Below are 19,177 nucleotides of genomic sequence, written 5' to 3' on the forward strand. Positions count from 1 at the left end.
TGAGATACTGTCACAGATTGGATATGTTATGGTTGCACTGTTGTCCCCCTTTTTTGTTACTGGGACACTGTTGCAGGTTGGCTCTGCTTTTTAGGCAGTGTGGATGGCTAGTTATGTAATGATAATGGACTGTGACTACCATTGTATTGGAGGCAGTGTTACTGGCATTGTCATGGGGATAATGTGGCTGGCTCTGTTGTGACATCTGTGTTCCACTTTCCATCTACAGAAGCTGGCTATATGTACTGTAACCTTTAAATGATGTAAATAAGACATGCATGGTAAGAAGACACCCAGTTCCGGCTATCCTAGACTTCAAATATGGTGTCCATTGAGCAATTGGGTTTTAAAATCGTGACCGATCGCAGCCTAGAGGTACTTGGTTGAAATTTCTTTGACTAGGATTACTTTCCTTAGAAAATATGAGAAACACTGCTCTACACACATCATCCCACCTAAGCAATACCTAGCTAATATGTTTGCTAGTTATAATTGATATGCATTACTGCATAGTCTTCTTTTGCTACGTTCCCAATATGTACTAATTTTTATGTCTGGATTTCATATTTTGGGACTGTTATACAGATCCTTATGAATACATCTATTGACTGGATCTTGCAGTTTATTTCAGCAGTTCTAGGTGTTTGTGTGCAATGTTTTGTACTATGTGTTCTGTAATAATTTGTATATTGACGTCTGCTAACTGTTCTGTGTTTCTGTGTATGTAGCTATAATATTTCTTAAAGTGGGAATGTTTACATACATTGTGTGCATGCTTATTAAACCATTGATTGAAAACAATGCAGATATCGTGGCAGAAAACATTACACATAATCATTAGTACCATTTGCCTAAGCAACAGTCTATAAACTGTCTAAACAAATTTTGCTTGTTGGCCCAGCAGTACTGTAAACACAATACAAAAGATTGTAAAGCAAGAGGTGACGGGGCGAGAGATGAAAGAGGTGTCTGCATGTAAGCAATTGAGCTGGATTTACAAGGAGAGAAAGCACACAGCTCACTTGTTTCCAAAAAGAAACCTGTTTCATATTGTATAAACACATGAGCGGATCTGGCAGCATGGATGGTTATGCAGGGCTTTCACCTGCCTCTTGGTACAGTGCCATCCCTATATACTTTAAACTCTCATGCACTACAAGTCACATCTGTCCCTGTCCCCATTGAGGCTCACAATATAATGTTCATACCCAGGGGCTCAATACTGGAAGGTGACAGTGCTAAGCTTTGAGCCCCCATGCTAGGCAGATTTCCCAAGAATATAGCTTAGCTTTCAATTTTTAGTACCAATGAACACAAGCACACTTTCATTGCTGTTTCAGTAGGACTGACATAATTCCAGCATTACCCCCATGTAAATATCACTTAATTCTTAATAACTCAGTTATTAACATCTAATAGTGTTATCTGTAGGGTAAAGCCGTAGAAATGTGCAGCTGATTGATGGCTGTTTGTCATTATACAAGCACAGCCATCAACCAACTGCGGAGGGGAGGGGTTGGAGCATAAGATGCCAGACACTTAAAGAGGCTCTGTCACCACATTATAAGTGCCCTATCTCCTACATAAGGAGATGGGCGCTGTAATGTAGGTGACAGCAGTGGTTTTTATTTAGAAAAACGATCTATTTTTACCACGTTATTAGCGATTTTAGCTTTATGCTAATTACTTTCTTAATGCCCAACTGGGCGTGTTTTTACTTTAAACTAAGTGGGCATTGTGGAGAGGAGTGTATGACGCTGACCAATCAGTGACCAATCAGCGTCATACACTTCTCTCCATTCATTTACTCAGCACATAGGGATCCTGCTAGATCAGTATGTGCTGTCTTATACTGTCACATTAACGTTTCTGTGGTACTTACAGCAGAGCAAGCGTAATCTCACGAGATCACGCTGTAAATGACAGGTTACAGCGAGATTACGCTTGCTCTGCTGTAAGTACCACAGAAACGTTACAGAAGTGTCGGGATTGTGAATAGACATCCCGTCCTGGCTGGAAGGAATGTCTACTCATTGTCTAAACACTTCAGTAACGATAATGTGTCAGTATAAGACAGCACATACTAATCTAACAGGATCCCTATGCACTGAGTAAATGAATAGAGAGAAGTGTATGACACTGATTGGTCACTGATTGGTCAGCGTCATACACTCCTCTGTACAACGCCCACTTGGTCCAAAGTAAAAAACACGCCCCGGTGGGGAATTAAGAAACTTATTAGCATAAAGCTAAAATAGCTAATAACGTAGTAAAAATAGATCGTTTTTCTAAATAAAGAGCACTGCTGTCACCTACATTACAGCGCCAATCAGATTATGTAGAAGATAGGGCACTTATAACGTGGTGCTAGAATCTCTTTAACTTGCATACGACGCGTGGCAGGATAAAACTACATTTTTACACTAATGCAAGGACTAACATATTCAACAGTGGTATGTTTCTACTGCTTTACTCTATAGCTAACTAGCGGTGTTAGTGGTCTCGAAAGGTTAAATACTTTGTATGGTCACAGAAGATTTAAAGGGTAACTAAACTTTCAGAAAACTTCTGATTGTAATGGCTGTCGCGCCGTTCCCCGCTGCTTCAATGGCCTCTGCTCCGGTTCCTGCACCCTCCATTCCCTCATGCTCGTCCCGAGCTCCACTCACCCGACCCGGACGCTCTGCAGGCTCTGGGCGTCATCAGGTAACTGCATCTCTCACCTCCCTCCACAGCCATCATCCACTATGTGCGGCTGCATCCACTAGAGGGCGCACGCGCTGACTCTTCCCTTCTTATAGGGCCGGCGTGTGTCAAAATCCTAAGACTTCCTATTTAAGGACCCGCCTCCCTCTGATCTTTGCTTGTTCAACCAAGTTATCCCTGTGAGCTTCCCTGTACCCCAGTTTTCCCTGTTACCTTGCCTTCTGCCTTTGTTTCGATTTCCCTTTGTGACCTCTGCCTGAACTTGTACTGTCCTTGCCTGCTGCCTGCCTTGACCTATTGCTATCCATACCCGTAACGACGTCTGCTGCCTGTCCTGACTTCTGGCTTATTCATCTGACTGCCTCTAAACCTGCTGTGCCAAGCGTTGCCCTGGGTTACAAGCACCATCTCCCAGACGACACAGAGGATCCACAAACAAACCGGTGAGAAACGTGATACCGACATGTCATAGTGACATGTCAGAAGTTTTGATCGGTGGGAGTCTGAGCACTGAGACCCTCACAGATCGCTTAAACAAAGCGGTAGAAGCGATTGGGTGACCCGCTTTGTTTCTGTTTGACTTTTCTCGGAAAGCCGAAGTAACGGTGTACGGACTCAATAGACTGCTCGGCATTCCGAAAAAAGACGATCAGAAACTAAGCGGCTCTAGCGTCACCATAGCCCTCCTTTGCCCTTGTCCGTCCCCCCTTCTATTTTTTCCCTTCCCTTGTCTAATTGAGTGGTGCCTCACACCCTGTGATTGCGCCTACAAGATGCCGTTACACTTTATGTTGTATAGGAGACTAAGTTGTTGTATCTCTATTTCATCTTTATGCAATGCTCCTGTTCATTATGTTTATTTATGCTGCTGATGTATACCGTCGTATGTCATGGGATGTGATGTCCACCACCTTGTTTGGTCTTTGCCCTTATGTGTTATTTTCTTTCTAATGTGTGGAGGTATCCCCTCTAAGGCTATGTTCACACGGAGTATTTTGGGGGAGGAATATCTGCCTCAAAGTTCCAAACGGAATTTTGAGGCAGATATTCCTCCCCCAAAATACTCCGTGTGAACAGCAATTATCGTGCCGTTTTTCGCCCGCGGCCATTGAGCGCCGCGGGCATAAAACACGCTTTCTCCTGCCTCCCATTGAAGTCAATGGGAGGTCGGAGGCGGAAGCGCCCGAAGATAGGGCATGTCGCTTCTTTTTCCCGCGAAGCAGTTTTACTGCTCGCGGGAAAAAGACGCCGACGCCTCCCATTGAAATCAATGGGAGGCGTTCTCGGGCCGTTTCTGCCGAGTTTTGCGACGCGGTTTCCGCGTCAAAAAACTCGGCAAAAGACCCCGTGTGAACATAGCCTAAACGTGTTTTATATTTGTTTGTTTCAAAACCAATACAAATTTTGAATATGAAAAAAAAAAGAAACTAAGCGGCTCTGTGCTCACCGGAGCGCTTCTACAGCTTTTTTTTTATAGCGATCAGTGGGGGTCTCAGTGTTCAGACCCCCACCTATCAAAACTCCTGACTTGTCACTATTACATGTCAGAAGTTTTCTGAAAACTTAGTTACCCTTTAAACAGGTAAAATCACTCTTCCAGATAACTTTTTTTATTTTTTTATTATTTTTCTCTTGCCTCACAGTTTTTAGTCTGGCATGGTACGATTGATTGTTCGCATTCTGTCCGATCGTAATTTTATGTGTGTGGCCCGTTAAAGGGTCTGTTCACACGAGGCAGATTTGTTGCAGACATTTCTTTAACTGTTCCGCTCATCTGAATGGAGTTTGCAGAAATCCATGCACCTGCTACAGAAACAACCCAATTCACATGTATTGAATTAATTTTCAAACGCAGTTTCAAAATATAACTAATAAGTACTAAAAATGTACTTCAGACTTCATGTTACTTTTCACACATCATGCCTGTGTTAAGAGTGGGAAGCGTACAACTCTGTTACATCCTTGTCAGCCTGTTTCAGTGAGCTCCCCTGTTCAACGTTCAACAAACTTCTGACGTGATAGGGACATGACAGAAGTTTTGATTGGTACGGGGCTTGGCTGTTTTTTTTTTCTCAAAAATGCGCTACACCTGCCCACAAGTTGTGTGTTGTATAACTGCACAGCCCCATTCACCACAACCCATGGACAGGTCTGGTGCCTATTTCTGAAAGAAAGCCGCCATGTTTTTCTAATCCTGTACAACCTCTTTAAGCTTGCCGATTTTTCCTGCTTCCAACACATCAGCGTCAAGAACTGACTCTTCACTTACAGCCTAATATATCCCACCTCTAGACAGGTGACATTGTAACGAGAAACTCTATGTTATTCACTTCACCTGTCAGTGGTTTTAATGTTATAGCTGAACGATGTATAATGTATAGGTTTGTTTTTTTTACCTGCAATGACAATGCTTACCTCCCAACAAATAATGTACATTAAATAAATTTTACCAGAGATTCCTTTAAAATGGCACACAAAATGCAGTTTATAATCTGCAAACAGGATAGATGTGAAATGAGACCGGGTCACACCGCTCCCCGATTTTACATGGTACAGAAGGGGAGAAATGAACAAGCACTACTCCCTCCAGTCCAAGGATTGGGGGTGTATGGTGGTGTATACTACTATCAAGAGAAGACCCCATTTGAATTCTGTAGGTTGCATTTTTCTATGTTGACCTCTGGGATAAGTGGTAATTTCTTCTAGAAACACCATACTGGATGTAAAAAATACTAATAATTCTTGTAGATCAGGGGAGATCGTTGATTGTGTACAGCAATCTAGGGATCCAGAGAACGAGAGCCTATCAAAAGAAGACAAGTTTAACCATTACAAAACAAAAACAAGTTACGAAGGTTTTACAATGAAATACTAACATGAAATACAACATAAGAAGTCAGCATATTTCATGTTTTATTGTGTGCACAGAAACTAATAGTATTACTGAAGTATGATCCTTTAATATCAGCTCTCTAATAACAGGGTACATGCTATAAAGGAACAATAGGGAAGGTATAAAAGGACCTGACTTCTTTAAGCTGCAAAGAACATGGCTGAGGCGCTACAAAGGTGTCTTTTGTCTTCAATATTTTCTCATCCATACTGGTTTACACTCCTTAGGCTTCGGTTGGCGCTGCCACTATAATTTGCATTCATTTGTTATGTATGAGGACAAAAGCTTACAGCGCATACAGTGTGAAGAAAAATAAACACGCACATGTCTACCATTGAAACTGATCATTATGATCACAGTATATTTTATAGCTCATCTCACTTATTGACGTTTTTTTTATTTGAGCTTTTTTATTCACGCTTAATCGGCAGTTGTTGCCATGTTTGGTGAAATCAAAAGTGGTAAATCAAAGTAGCAGCATGATGGCTCAGTGGTTGGCATTGTTAGGCTGGGTTCACACGACCTATTTTCTGACGTAAATGTGGCGTATTATGCCTCGTTTTACGTCTGAAAATAGGGCTACAATACATCGGCAAACATCTGCCCATTCATTTGAATGGGTTTGCCGACGTACTGTGCCGACGACCTGTAATTGACAGCTGTCAAGCTACGACGCGTAAATTGACTGCCTCGGCAAAGAAGTGCAGGACACTTCTTTGCAACGTAATTTGAGCCGTTCTTCATTGAAGTCAATGAAGAGCAGCTCAAGATTACAGGCGTCAAAGACGCCTCGCATAATACGAGGAGCAGCATTTACGTCTGAAACGACGCAGCTGTTTTCTCCTGAAAACAGTCTGTCTTTTCAGACGTAAAAGCCTCTCATTGTGTGCACATACCCTTACAGTGCAGTTTCCTGGGTTCAAAGCTGACCAAGGACAACATCTGCATGGAGTTTGTATGTTCTCCCTTTATTTGCTTGGGTATTCTCTGGGTTTCCTCCCACACTCCAAAAACATACTGAAATGTTAATTTACCTCCTATCAAATTGGTCCTTGTGTGAGATAGAGAAATTAGATAGTGAGCCCGAATGGTGACCACCTTAGTATAGCGCTGCAGAATATGACAGTGCTATAGAAGCAACAATAAATATGGTCTGGAATAGACAGTTTTAAATACGGATAAATTAATCCCTTCACTTCCTGATTTGCCACAAGTATGCTATAGTATACAGTATATAGATAACACACTGAATTGTGGTACCTCACTGTGTAATATTTAGATACATGTACATTTCACACCTTCTATAATGCACTTTTCAATAATTCTCTATTTAAAAAACTGAGTTCAGCAAAATATTCAGCATTATACTGTATTGGGATATGAACTTGTCACATTGCATATACGGCAGTGACCAAAACAGAGACAGCTTTACAATACTCCATCATAATAATAATAATAATAATAATAATAATAATAATAATATAAAAGCCGTATCTGGGGCGGCCTATGGGCCTTCCTGGAGTTGGGCATGGTTGTGACCATTACTGTACCTCTACCACTATAGATATGCTACTGATACTTGATATCTTAGATAATAAAAGACATTTAATGATGTAATTTGTAAAATCATTATTAAGAACTCTGTGAAAGAAAACCGGGGATGGCACTTTCACTTATGGATTCTAATCTTAACAGAAACCAGTGCAGCATAATTCTGTTTTTCTTATTCATATCGTAAATGTAATTATTCCAAGATAAACTCTTATTGTTTACCAATTGCGCAATATTCTACTGCACCCATATCAAGTTGGAAACCTAACTGGGTGACAATGGGAGAGAGAGAGAGTGTGTGTGTGTGTGTGTGTGTGCGTGTGTGTATGTATGTCTGCGTGTGTGTGTGTGTGTGTGTGTGTGTATATGTATTTCTGTGTGCGCATATGTGCGTGTGTGTGTATATGTCTGTGTGTGTGTGTGTGTATGTATGTATGTACGTACGTACGTACGTACGTACGTACGTACGTACGTACGTGTGTGTGTGTGCATATGTGTGTGTGTGCGTGTGTTTGTGTAAATAGGGATCAGGTAAAACAATTTTTTTAGGAGGAACATCTGCATTGTTAAATAGCCTAGAACCACATGATCTGACAAGTACAGTATTTCAAGTGTAAGACTGGTATTACTTTATGTGCTCCTGCGGCTTTCTGTATAGCTCAGTTTTATCTTCTTCAAAAGCAAACTTCAAAACAGATGATGGGGTTACTTTATTCTGTGCTGTTCAATACGGTAACACCTGGCAGAGAGGCTACGCCATCACTCGGCAGGATTCTGACAGCTGTGTAGGTCAGATATGTGTGACTTTGTTATGTATTCTGATCTCCTCTCATTTCTCTCCTCCTAGTGATGAACTAACAAGAATAGATTTAAAGAAGTTACCAGCACTTCCTACACAGGCCCTTAAAGAGCACCCCTCCCTCGCCTACTGGTAATGTTACAGCTCTTCTGTGTGTTTTGCTTGTTTCTATATTTTTCCTACATTGCACAGTTTTTAAGCGACTCATGATGATTATATCCACAAATACCATGTTAACAACTGGACTGAAAATCCTAAATGTTGCACCATGGACTGGTGAAATGTTAGTAACACAATATCAGTCAGTTTTATGCTTTTGGTTGGGTGCACTCTTCAAATTGAAGATCTCCTGAGATTTTTTTGGCCTGCTCCCTCCATACTATGACACCCTCAGTGTCATTCCATACTAACCCAAATCAATAGATAATGTATTTCATACTCAGGAAACTCCAAAGCCAATGGATGGGGCCAATAATAGGACAACACATTTTTGTGTGTACTTTTTTTAAGATGTACTGTTTAGTTGCTAAAATAAAATGTAGCTATATACTATAAAATGTATTCTGCTGATTTTGTTACAAAGATATTACAGCAGGGAACTCTCATTCTCCATACATTGCACAGATCTTCTCCACTGTGTGCACTGTTCCTGTATTTAAAAAGGGAGCCATGCGGTTTGACTGCTTTTATAAACGCCCTACAAAGCACGCAAGATTTAAGCTTCCCATTGGCATCAATGGGAAAGTGCATTGTAAGCTTCCCATATTGAATATGTGCAGTTTGGTGAAAACCTGTGCAGTTAATAGAGTTCATGTCAAACAAAAAAAAAACTGCTGATTAAATATATTACAAAAAAAAAAAAGCTAAATAAACCATCCTAAATTTTTATTTTAGCAATTATACAGAAGGTACAGTTGTACCGCGAACTAGATTTTCTACAGATCCATTGCTTTGACTGAGAAGATGTAGATGTAGATTAGGGTATAGTGATCTACATGTTAGGTACAAGAAATACAGTGTCAAAGTATTTTTGGACAATGACTTATATGTTGTAGCTTATGAAGTTTTGGGTTTATATAATCATTTCTCCATATAATGAAGGAGGAGCCAGTCCGTCGTCTTTCTGTAGCCTTAATATTGGCAGGTGGTCCAGTTCCAGACAAGGAATTCTCACAGCTGCCAGGGACAGTTAACAGTTAGGAGGAGAACAGCTGAGATGACATTTCATGATCTTTTCAAATGCTGGATTTCTTCTCTTTCTTCATGGTGCTCAATAATATAGAACTTTATTTAACAGAGTAGATTTTTTTTTAGACTAGTGAAGCTTATAGGAAAGGTAACCATGTTACAGTGTGTCCTAGAGTACAATGAGGGACATACAGTTAGGTCCAGAATTATTTGGTCAGTGACACAATCTTCATGATTTGGGCTCTGCTGCCACCACATTGGATTTGAAATTAAACAACTGAGATACAATTGAAGTGTAGACTTTCAGGTTTAATTCAAGGGGTTGAACAAAAATATCCTGTGAAACGTTTAGGAATTGCAACCATTATTCTACACAGCCTCCTCATTTCAGGGGCTCAAAAGTAATTGGACAAAGTAACATTACCATAAATAAAATGTTGGTGTTTTTTTTTAATACTTTGTAGAGAATCCTTTGCAGGCAATGACTGCCTGAAGTCTGGAACCCACGGACAACACCAAACGCTGGGTTTCCTCCTTTGTGATGCTTTGCCCGGCCTTTACTGCAGCTGTCTTCAGTTGTTGCTTGTTTGTGGGTCTTTCTGCCTTAAGCTTTGTCTTAAGCAAGTGAAATGCAGCTCGATCGGGTTGAGATCTGGTGATTGACTTGGCCATTGCAGAATATTCCACTTCTTTGCCTTAAAAAACTCCTGGGTTGCTTTCGCAGTATGTTTTGTGTCATTGTCCCTCTGTACTGTGAAGCGACGTCCAATCAACCTTACTGCATTTAGTTGAATCTCAGCAGAAAGTATATCCCTGAACACTTCAGAATTCATCCAGCTGCTTCAGTCACATCATCAATAAACACTAGTGACCCAGTGCCCATGCCCTCACACTGCCTCCACCATGTTTTACAGAGGATGTGGTGTGCTTTGGATCATCAGCCGTTCCAAGCCTTCTCCAAACATTCTTCCTCCCATCTTTCTGGTACTAGAACTGGGCTGGCTTCTTTACATGTTGTTTGGCAATGTCTAATCTGGCCTTTCTATTTTTGAGGCTGATTAATGGTTTGCACCTTGTGGTGAACCCTCTGTATTTGCTCTTATGAAGTTTTCTCTTTATGGTAGACTTAGATACTGATACACCTACTTCCAGGAGAGTGTTCTTCACTTGGGTAGATGTTGTGAAGGGGTTTTTCTTCACCATGGAAAGGATTCTGAGATCATTTACCACTGTTGTCTTCCGTGAATGTCCAGGCCTTTTGGAGTCCACAAGGTCACCAGTGCGCTCTTTTTTTCAAGAATGTACCAAACTGTTGATTTGGCCACTCCTAACATTTGTTCTCTCTCTCTGATGGATTTCTTAATTTTTTTTCTAACGATGGTCTGTTTCACTTGCATTGAGAGCTCCTTTGACCTCATGTTGTGGGTTCACAGCAACAGCTTCCAAATGCAAATGCCACACCTGGAATCAACTCCACACCTTTTACCTGCTTAATTGATGATGGATTAACGAGGGAATAACCCATACAGCCCATTAAATAGCTTTTGAGATAATTGAAAAAGAGGCAGCTACATATTAAAGAGCTGTAATTCCTAAACCCTTCCTCAAATTAGGATGTGAATACCCTCAAATAAAAGCTGAGGGTCTGCACTTTCAGCCCATATTGATTATAGAACTGTATATTCAATATGTTTTGGTAAACAGCTAAAAAGTCAAAACTCGTGTCAGTGTCCAAATAATTCTGGACCTAACTGTAAGTAAAGTCAGAGCAATATATGAACCGCAAATAAGTGAGGGGGGGAAATCACATGATTAAAATATGCAACACTCGTGAAGAGCATGGGTCCCCAAAAGTAGCTTGGTGACTTGGGGGGTCTATGAACTTTTTAGTTATATGTGTAATGGATTCTAATGGAGGTTTGAAACCCACAGTTCTTCAATGATAGAAGGTAGAAGAGTTGTCATCCAGGTTTTACTGAATATATTACTGGTATTTTTTTTCCATAAATAGGGGAGCCAAAGTTTTTTTTAGAGACTTTGATGCTTTGCTAGAATATCTAAGCCTATCATGGACTATACTGCCCCACAGTTTTCTGTATTTTAAACAGTCCTGTATCTAACATAACTTGATGTTTAAAACTAAACATAAGGGCTCGTGCACACGGGCGTCTTACTGCTCCATTTCTTCATTATTACGAGGCATTTTCTAATTTTATATGGCATATAGAGTTTATTTATTATTAATCTGACAAAAAAAATTGTGACATACTCTATCTCTCATAGAAGTCTGATGGAGCCTGTATGGCAGTGCATTGAGGATTTATAGCTCCATACCGAAGGCTCTCTGCACTGCTATAAAGGCTCCTTACAAGTAAAAACGTTTTAATTCTTCATTATTATTATTCTTTTTCTTTTGTACTTTAATCTTTCCCATACAGGGTAGGTTCTTTATTAAATTAATGGTGAATATGTGTAGAAACTATAAATCTTATGGCTGATTTATTTTGTCCTTTCCTAGTGAGGACAGAGTTATAGAACATTACAAGAAACTCAATGGACAAAGTAGAGGACAAGCTATTGTGAAGTAAGTATCTGTGGTTGGCTATCTAGCAGTACAGTGTCTTACAGTATTTCAGGTGGTCTAGAGTGTTTACAGTGTCTCTCGCTCCTTTAGGGTATGTTTGCGGTTTTGTTGCTTTTGTTTTGCTATGACTGACATAATTGTGGCAAAAAAACTCAGCTGCAACATATTCCAAAAATTGTGTATGGTACATGAAAACAAACTCCTTAGCATTATAACCATTTTTAGATATGACATAAGGCTATATTTACTTATTATTATTTATTACTTATAATTATTACTTATTGACAAAGGCTATAGTTGTCAATAAAAAATAGAGTCCTTCCATCTGTAGGATATGATTTATTAGAATCCTTTGTTAATCTAAGTTGGGTTCCATAGAACCATGGGGGCATTGCGGCCGTATTGTGACTGGTCTAAAATTGAGCTTAGACAGAACAACGGTTACACTTGATAGAAAACATGAATCACCACCAGACTGGTTCGACTAATGTGATTTTTATTTTAATAACATTTGACAGACGCAACTCTTAGAAGTGGCAAACCTATTATTTTAATCAACAAGACAAACCATAAAACATGAGAGACCATACTTCATCTGTAGTATTTTATACATTTGACGGAATTCTCTTTTGTGGAAATACTACGATAATATTCCAATCTTGTTAATCTGTAATACCATTAAACCTAATGGAATAAATCTAGTTTCTTTATGTGAATGTATTCACATGGGATTTACGTTTTTTATCTTCCAGTTATATGAGTATTGTAGAATCCCTTCCCACGTATGGAGTGCATTATTATGCAGTTAAGGTAAGCTTTAGCTTTACATGTAGCATAACATGGGATTGTACTATGTGTCAGGCAATAATTCCAAGAGACTGCTAATAACATCACCACCCCGCAGTAAAGTAACTGTGTTGATTGAGTAGTCTATTAAGATATCATGCGGTACAGGTTCACAGTTGATTTAAGATTAATACATTGCGTAGTATTTGCAGTATTACTACTAATCTATTATAGTGTGATATGTTTTATTACAGAAGATCAGGCAAGATGATTAACAGCATGGTTTACTTCTACCACAGTCCTCATACCACACTAGAAAATGTTTGCGTTAGTTACTAGGTTCTCAAACTAGGGTACATGTACTCTAAGGGGTACATGCCATGTCTCTACTTGCACAGTTCTAACGCCATGGAGCACTGCATGGTCACAGGCTCACTGGACTCTGATCATTTGGTACAGTCTTTAGTCTAAATTATATTTTCCTGCTGCAGGAAAATGAGCTTATACTTATTTTTTCCTACTATGCACACATGCTATTTCAATATCAGCAGCACTCATCATAGGAATAGAACAGATGGATAGGGTGACCTTTGGTCCCTACATCCTCACCCATGATGTGTTCTCACTCCCTACACCAGACTAATGTCTGCTCTCAGGTCTACAGGAGAACATTGTTGAATTATTGATAAGAAAAAAGCAAGGATCCCCCAGGAGACTTCCATTACTAATTTCTAGCATTACATGGGATGAGTAATATATTATCACATGACAGGGACACTCTCTCAGAAACCAGATGTACTCTTTTTGTTGATAAGGTCAATATCTGTATACGCAGCTCTCATCTTGGACACAAATTGTTTGACTACTTTTAAGGTAGGATTACATGGCCCGACGTGGGACGGGTAAACGAGCACCGATTAACGAGACAGCTCGTTGATCGGCGCTCGTTTGCTCTTTTCACAAGGAGCTAGTATGGGGACGAGCGCTCATTACTCTGATTTCTTGTCCCAATACAGTTCTATCATGTCGGCAGCGTGTCTCCCTGTTTACACAGGGAGATGTGCTGCTGACAATGACAAAAGTTTATGCATTTATAATGATGCAATCAGCCGATGAACGAGCATTCTATGAACGTTCCTTTGCTCGATAATTGGTCAGTGTAAAAGGGCCTTTAGAGTTTGAAGTTCTGAGCCTTTAATTTACGTTTACAGTGGCCAAGTTTGGCCGGCGCAACGAGCGCCGATCAACGAGATAGCTCCTCACATTGAAATCAATGGTGATAGAAAAGGAAACCTTTGGTTTCCGTTTGTGTCAGTCAGGCTCCCGTTCCGACAGAAATCTCTGACGGATCGTCAGAATGGGACCTTAGCGCAGATGTGAACGAAGCCTAAGTTGGGTGTTGATTCCTAGAGCACCCATATACACATATTACGTTTATATAAGAAAAAAATCCTATGGGAAATTGTTAGTTGCATATTTTTTCAGGAATTATTGCCTGAAAGGTCTTATGTCCTGTAGACACATCAATCGCAGCTACAAATATTAATATTACAGTAGGAAATTATCAACTTCACATGGGACCTTTACATCACAATTTAAAATAGGAAGCAGCATATAATAAGCTCATAGAAATAAATACCATTCATATCATTTCAACCATTTTCTAAACATGTTTTCACTATTTCTACTTTTTGCAGGATAAACAAGGAATCCCTTGGTGGTTGGGACTTAGCTACAAAGGTATTTTCCAATATGATCATCATGATAAAGTAAAACCACGAAAGGTATGTTTATTTTCAATCTTAAAATGATAAAACAGTCTATTAATGTGGAAAATGTCAAATGTAAAGCTGAGTGCAGACATTGAGTGTCTGAAAGCTTCTTCTTACAGCTACATTCCCCAAGATCTCATTTTGTATTATGATCAACTATTTTACCAAAAGCTGGTGGACTTACCTTCCCATGTCCAAAGCAAAGTCCTTTATCTATATACTGTATTTACTATAACTTTTCCCAGCATATCTATTTGATAAAAGCAGTGACAGCTTAGAGAAGCAATTGATGGATTATGTAATTTGCATATCACAGCAGACCTACAGAGTTACAAGTAAGGAGGTGTCAATATTGGTCTAGCTTCCAGCAGATAAATTAGTGTTCACTTGCTGGTTTTATGGAGTGCACACATCCCAATCTCCAGGCAGCTGAAGGCTGAATCTAGCAGAATGGTTTTTGAGTAATAAATATCAGGAATTCCTCTTGCACAGAATCTTTCAATTGGTACCTGAGACCCGTTGAAAATGCCAAACAGCAGTAGGATTCATTCGGCACATATGGTGGGATTGTCCAATGATCTGACAATTCTAGGGTGAGGTCTTCAACATTCAGAACCATATTACAGATGGTATCATGAGGCCCTCACCTTATATTGGTCTGGTTGGATCACCTTTATGGATGGCCCGTTGGCTAGCCTATCTTCACCGCTATCCTAGGTAGTCCACTTTCTTGAGTTGTTGCGGTTACCCTGACCCACCCCCTTTGTTTCCTTCCTTACTCTCCTTTCTTTCATGTCCCCCTCTTTAATGTTATTGTCATGTATTTGTTTGTCAGTCACGTATATGCAGTATTTACCTCCTTAGGAGGCTTGCTGTCCCTCCTATGTTAATATTGTGCTTCTTCAGATCTGCAACATGGCCAAATTTGGTACTCTGACAACTCCAAATGCCATTGTTCTGCCTCTTGACTTTCGTATTTTATCTATATTTGTCGTATCTACCATACACACCTTATATAAATGTTGGTGCTTGTATTGTCTAGTACTTGCTATATTCTTTATATTGTACTGTTTTATGTTCTTTTTAAAAATGTCAATAAACTCTGATTAGGAAAATCAATAAATAAATAAATAAATGGAATTTCAGCAATAGAGAATTTCACAATCAAACCATTACAAGAAAATCAATGAATTTTAATATAATGATTACATGTCATATGTAGTTTGCGTTCTGCCAGTTGAATAGTGTTATGGGAGGATTGTGGGTTTTTCTACAGATCATTGAGGGAAAGGTATAAAACTGGTGCAAGGGAAAAGTTGTCCATAACAACCAATGAGGTTGAGGTATGGGGGAGGAATCCTCCAGCTCACCTGCCACGTGAATTATGTGTCCTAGACATCGCACGGATCCTCGTGTCGGCACACGATGGGCAAATGGCAAAGAGGAGCAAGGGGTTGAATCCAGCGCTGTAGAGGGTAAAACGAAAACTTTACTGGTATGAAGTTAAAAGGTCCAAAGGTATGGAGTCCTAATGTGCAGGAAGGAGTGTCGGTCCAGTCGTAGAGCCTACGCGTTTCAGACGTGTTAGACGTCCTTAATCATGGCTGTATAACAACCAATGAGGTTGCTGCGTTAATTTTGCAAAGGGCCTATGGTTGCTATAGGTAACTGCTCGACGTTTTCCTTGGATGCATTTTTATAAGTATCCCTCAATATTTATGTTCCTAAAATAGTGTAGTAAAATGGAAGTGTAGAAAAAAATCCCAGTAACTACTGTATTACAGCAGCCGCAAACATTGGGGCCATTGGAATAAATGTATCCAAAGCAACATGCACATGGATAGTTTCCGCTCCGTACCCTGGCTTCAGATTCTTGAATAAATAATACATAATATTGTGAATTTTTATATCTAGATATATGTATATTGTTTTTATTTTAGAATGAGATCGAAAGACTTGTATATATCGTAATAGTATTTTTTAGTACAATATATCTCATACTGTAAACTTAAATAGGTCACCAAGGAACTTCCTTACCATATAAACATACGGGTTCAGAAGAAATTTTAGGCTGTTATGGTATTTGAGAAAAGGCATTTTACCAATTCAGACTGGCTTTACAGAGGAGCTGCATTAGGGGATAGTAAACAGGAAGAACTCTACGTCTTATTAAATCCTGAGTACGCCAGGGTTCCTTCCAGCTACAACAGACTGCGGAAAGCACTTAGTAGTAATGCTATTACTATCTATATTCTGCATTTCTTATTAGATAACCAAAACATCCCCAGGAAATTAAGATTATAATGGCCACGTCTATGTTTCATAAATAAGTTGCAATTATCAAGAGTCTGTATAAAAGGCACTTAGCCATAGGATATGTATCTGCTGTACATATGTATGCTGGGAGTGTGCTAGATATACAGAAGTCATTGGTTATTTTGATGGAGTGGAATCATGGTATTTATTCTTTACTGGTTTGAATGAGGCAGAGCCAATAGCTAAAGCATTTCATTTCTTATCATATATTGTATTGAGGCCAAAATTGTCTGGTTATGTGGGCTGGCTGAAAAAACGGATATAAACATATTCCCATGCTACTTGGAGACACACAAGCCAATGTGGTTATCAGAAGATATAATTTTCTTGTCTGAAACATTGCAATCTGCTTTGAGTTTAACCATTTTAAACTATTTTGATGCTCAAAGTCCTTCCTAGGTTCTAAAAATCACCCTTGACCGCACAGATTTGTATTATTAAGACCCCACCAATGCCATAAACGAAAGGGTCATGCCACTCAAAAAAGTAGTTCTTTAAAGCCTTCTATGTAACAGTGGCATTCCCAACCAGGCGCTGAATCGTGATTTGCAACACAGCCCCATTTAACTGGCTAAGGGTGTACTGCAATTCCTTTAGAAAAATGCTCAAGGGGACAGTGCGCTTTCACTGGCATCAAGGCCTGATCGTTCTGGGAATCGGTGGAGTCCCACCGGTCTGACCCCCACTAATCACACATTGACGTCATATCTAACCTATACAACTTCAATGATTCAGAAAACTTATTTAAAAATATCTTTAAAACTGGAAGGTAACAATGCTGGTCACCACACAAGTTCGGGGATTTCACCTAGCTGGTGCTGGGCAAAGTCCCATAAATATTCGACCACACATGTAAACAAAGCACATACAAAACCATTCATTAGGGAGTCCGAAGGACTTTGTAATGGATAATTACAATAGGAAACTTTGCTTTGGAAAGCAAATTTGACATGTTTTCATTGTATTGTACTTTTTTAAATTAATTCTAGTAATATTAAACAACTAATTTGATAATTCTTCTACATTATAACTATATCGTCACCAATGTTTTTAGAATCCCAGTAGTTTGACATATTGGAAGACCTACAAAAAGTTACTGCAAAAAGTATTAAATTAATGTATAACGCAATCTACAGACTATAAACTGACAGCTATCACTGGCAACCTTATTGAAAGAACAATATAGCCTACAACATAGACTTGCAGATTTCGATTAGAGTATATTCACACATGGCAGATTTGTTGCAGAAATTTCTGTAACTGATCCACATATCTAAATGGGGTTTGTCAAAATCCATGTACATACTGCACTGCAGAAAAAACCTATTCAGATTAACGGGATGGAACTTCAGCCACAGAAATTTCTGCAACAAATCTGCCACGTGTGAATATACACAGGTTTTAGAGAGCTAGTCAGCAAAAAAAAAAGCCCATCAGGGTAGAGGCTGCAATGTGTTAACCTCAAGGAATTCTCTTCTCAGTGAAACTGAATCAGAACAGAGCAAAGTGCTGGCACAATATGGCAATTTGGTAAAATGAAAAGTGTAATTAATCAAACATATTTTTATTCCTTTTTAATGGTTTCCAAGATGCCTCTTTGTTCAAATCTGACCTGACAAGTTTCTTCGTTCGGAAGTAGAAGTGTGGGTGGTTTGACTGTCACTGACCAAGCTGAACTGTACAAGCTGTACTATCATAAACAGTTACTCTTACAGCAGCTCTTAATTATTCGGGAGGATAAACAAAGCGTCAGTGGCAGACTTCCATGTTGGGTGTTAGCTTAGAGGAGCCAGACTATCGCAGACAAGTAACATACAGTACATAATGAAAAAAAAAAGAGAATTTTGCTTTTAAAGTAGAATCTCATACTGCAGGAAAAAAACAAAGTGGCAGTAACACATTGTGGGCATTGAAATGTGGTTATCATTGCTGCCTTATAACACCGAGGCCAAGAGTTCAAATCCCGCTAGAATAACATCTGCATGGGGTTTATAAATCCTCACCCTATTTGCCTGGGTTTCATCTGGACACTGGTTTTCAGAGTAGCACGTGCACATTTATTTCACGTTGTTAGGAGGTGCAGACTAACTTTATTCTGTATTGTAAAATAGATAGGTCATCAATAAATAGGCCATGCAGGTTTGTTACATAGTTACATAGTTACATAGTTTGTACGGTTGAAAAAAGACACATGTCCATCAAGTTCAACCAAGGGATGGGAAAGGGGAAGTAAAAAATGTCTACACATAGCAGTTAATATTTTTTGTTCTAGGAAATTATCTAAGCCTTTTTTAAAGCCATCTACTGTCCCAGCTGTGACCAGCTCCTGCGGTAGACTATTCCATAGATTCACAGTTCTCACAGTAAAGAAGGCTTGTCGCCTCTGCAGGTTGAACCTTTTTTTCTCCAGACGGAGGGAGTGCCCCCTTGTTTTTTGAGGGGGTTTCACATGGAACAGGATTTCACCATATTTTTTGTATGCGCCATTCATATATTTATATAAGTTAATCATGTCCCCCCTTAGTCGTCTTTTCTCAAGGCTAAATAGGTTTAGTTCTTTTAATCTTTCCTCATAACTTAGA

General features: G+C 39.4%; 1 protein-coding gene across 3 annotated transcripts in view; it reads left to right on the forward strand.

Moving 5' to 3' along the window:
- The window catches only part of FRMD4A (FERM domain containing 4A), a 383,316-nt gene that overhangs the window by 309,984 nt on the left and 54,155 nt on the right, over window positions 1-19,177 (forward strand). For all 3 annotated transcript variants that reach the window (XM_075857392.1, XM_075857390.1, XM_075857391.1), the window contains exons 8-11: window positions 7,998-8,081; window positions 11,656-11,721; window positions 12,474-12,531; window positions 14,205-14,291. In XM_075857392.1, coding sequence (XP_075713507.1) covers window positions 7,998-8,081; window positions 11,656-11,721; window positions 12,474-12,531; window positions 14,205-14,291 — 295 coding nt within the window. The remainder of the gene's footprint in view (window positions 1-7,997; window positions 8,082-11,655; window positions 11,722-12,473; window positions 12,532-14,204; window positions 14,292-19,177) is intronic.

Source organism: Rhinoderma darwinii, chromosome 3 (genome assembly GCF_050947455.1).
Source record: "Rhinoderma darwinii isolate aRhiDar2 chromosome 3, aRhiDar2.hap1, whole genome shotgun sequence".
Taxonomy (NCBI): domain Eukaryota; kingdom Metazoa; phylum Chordata; class Amphibia; order Anura; family Rhinodermatidae; genus Rhinoderma; species Rhinoderma darwinii.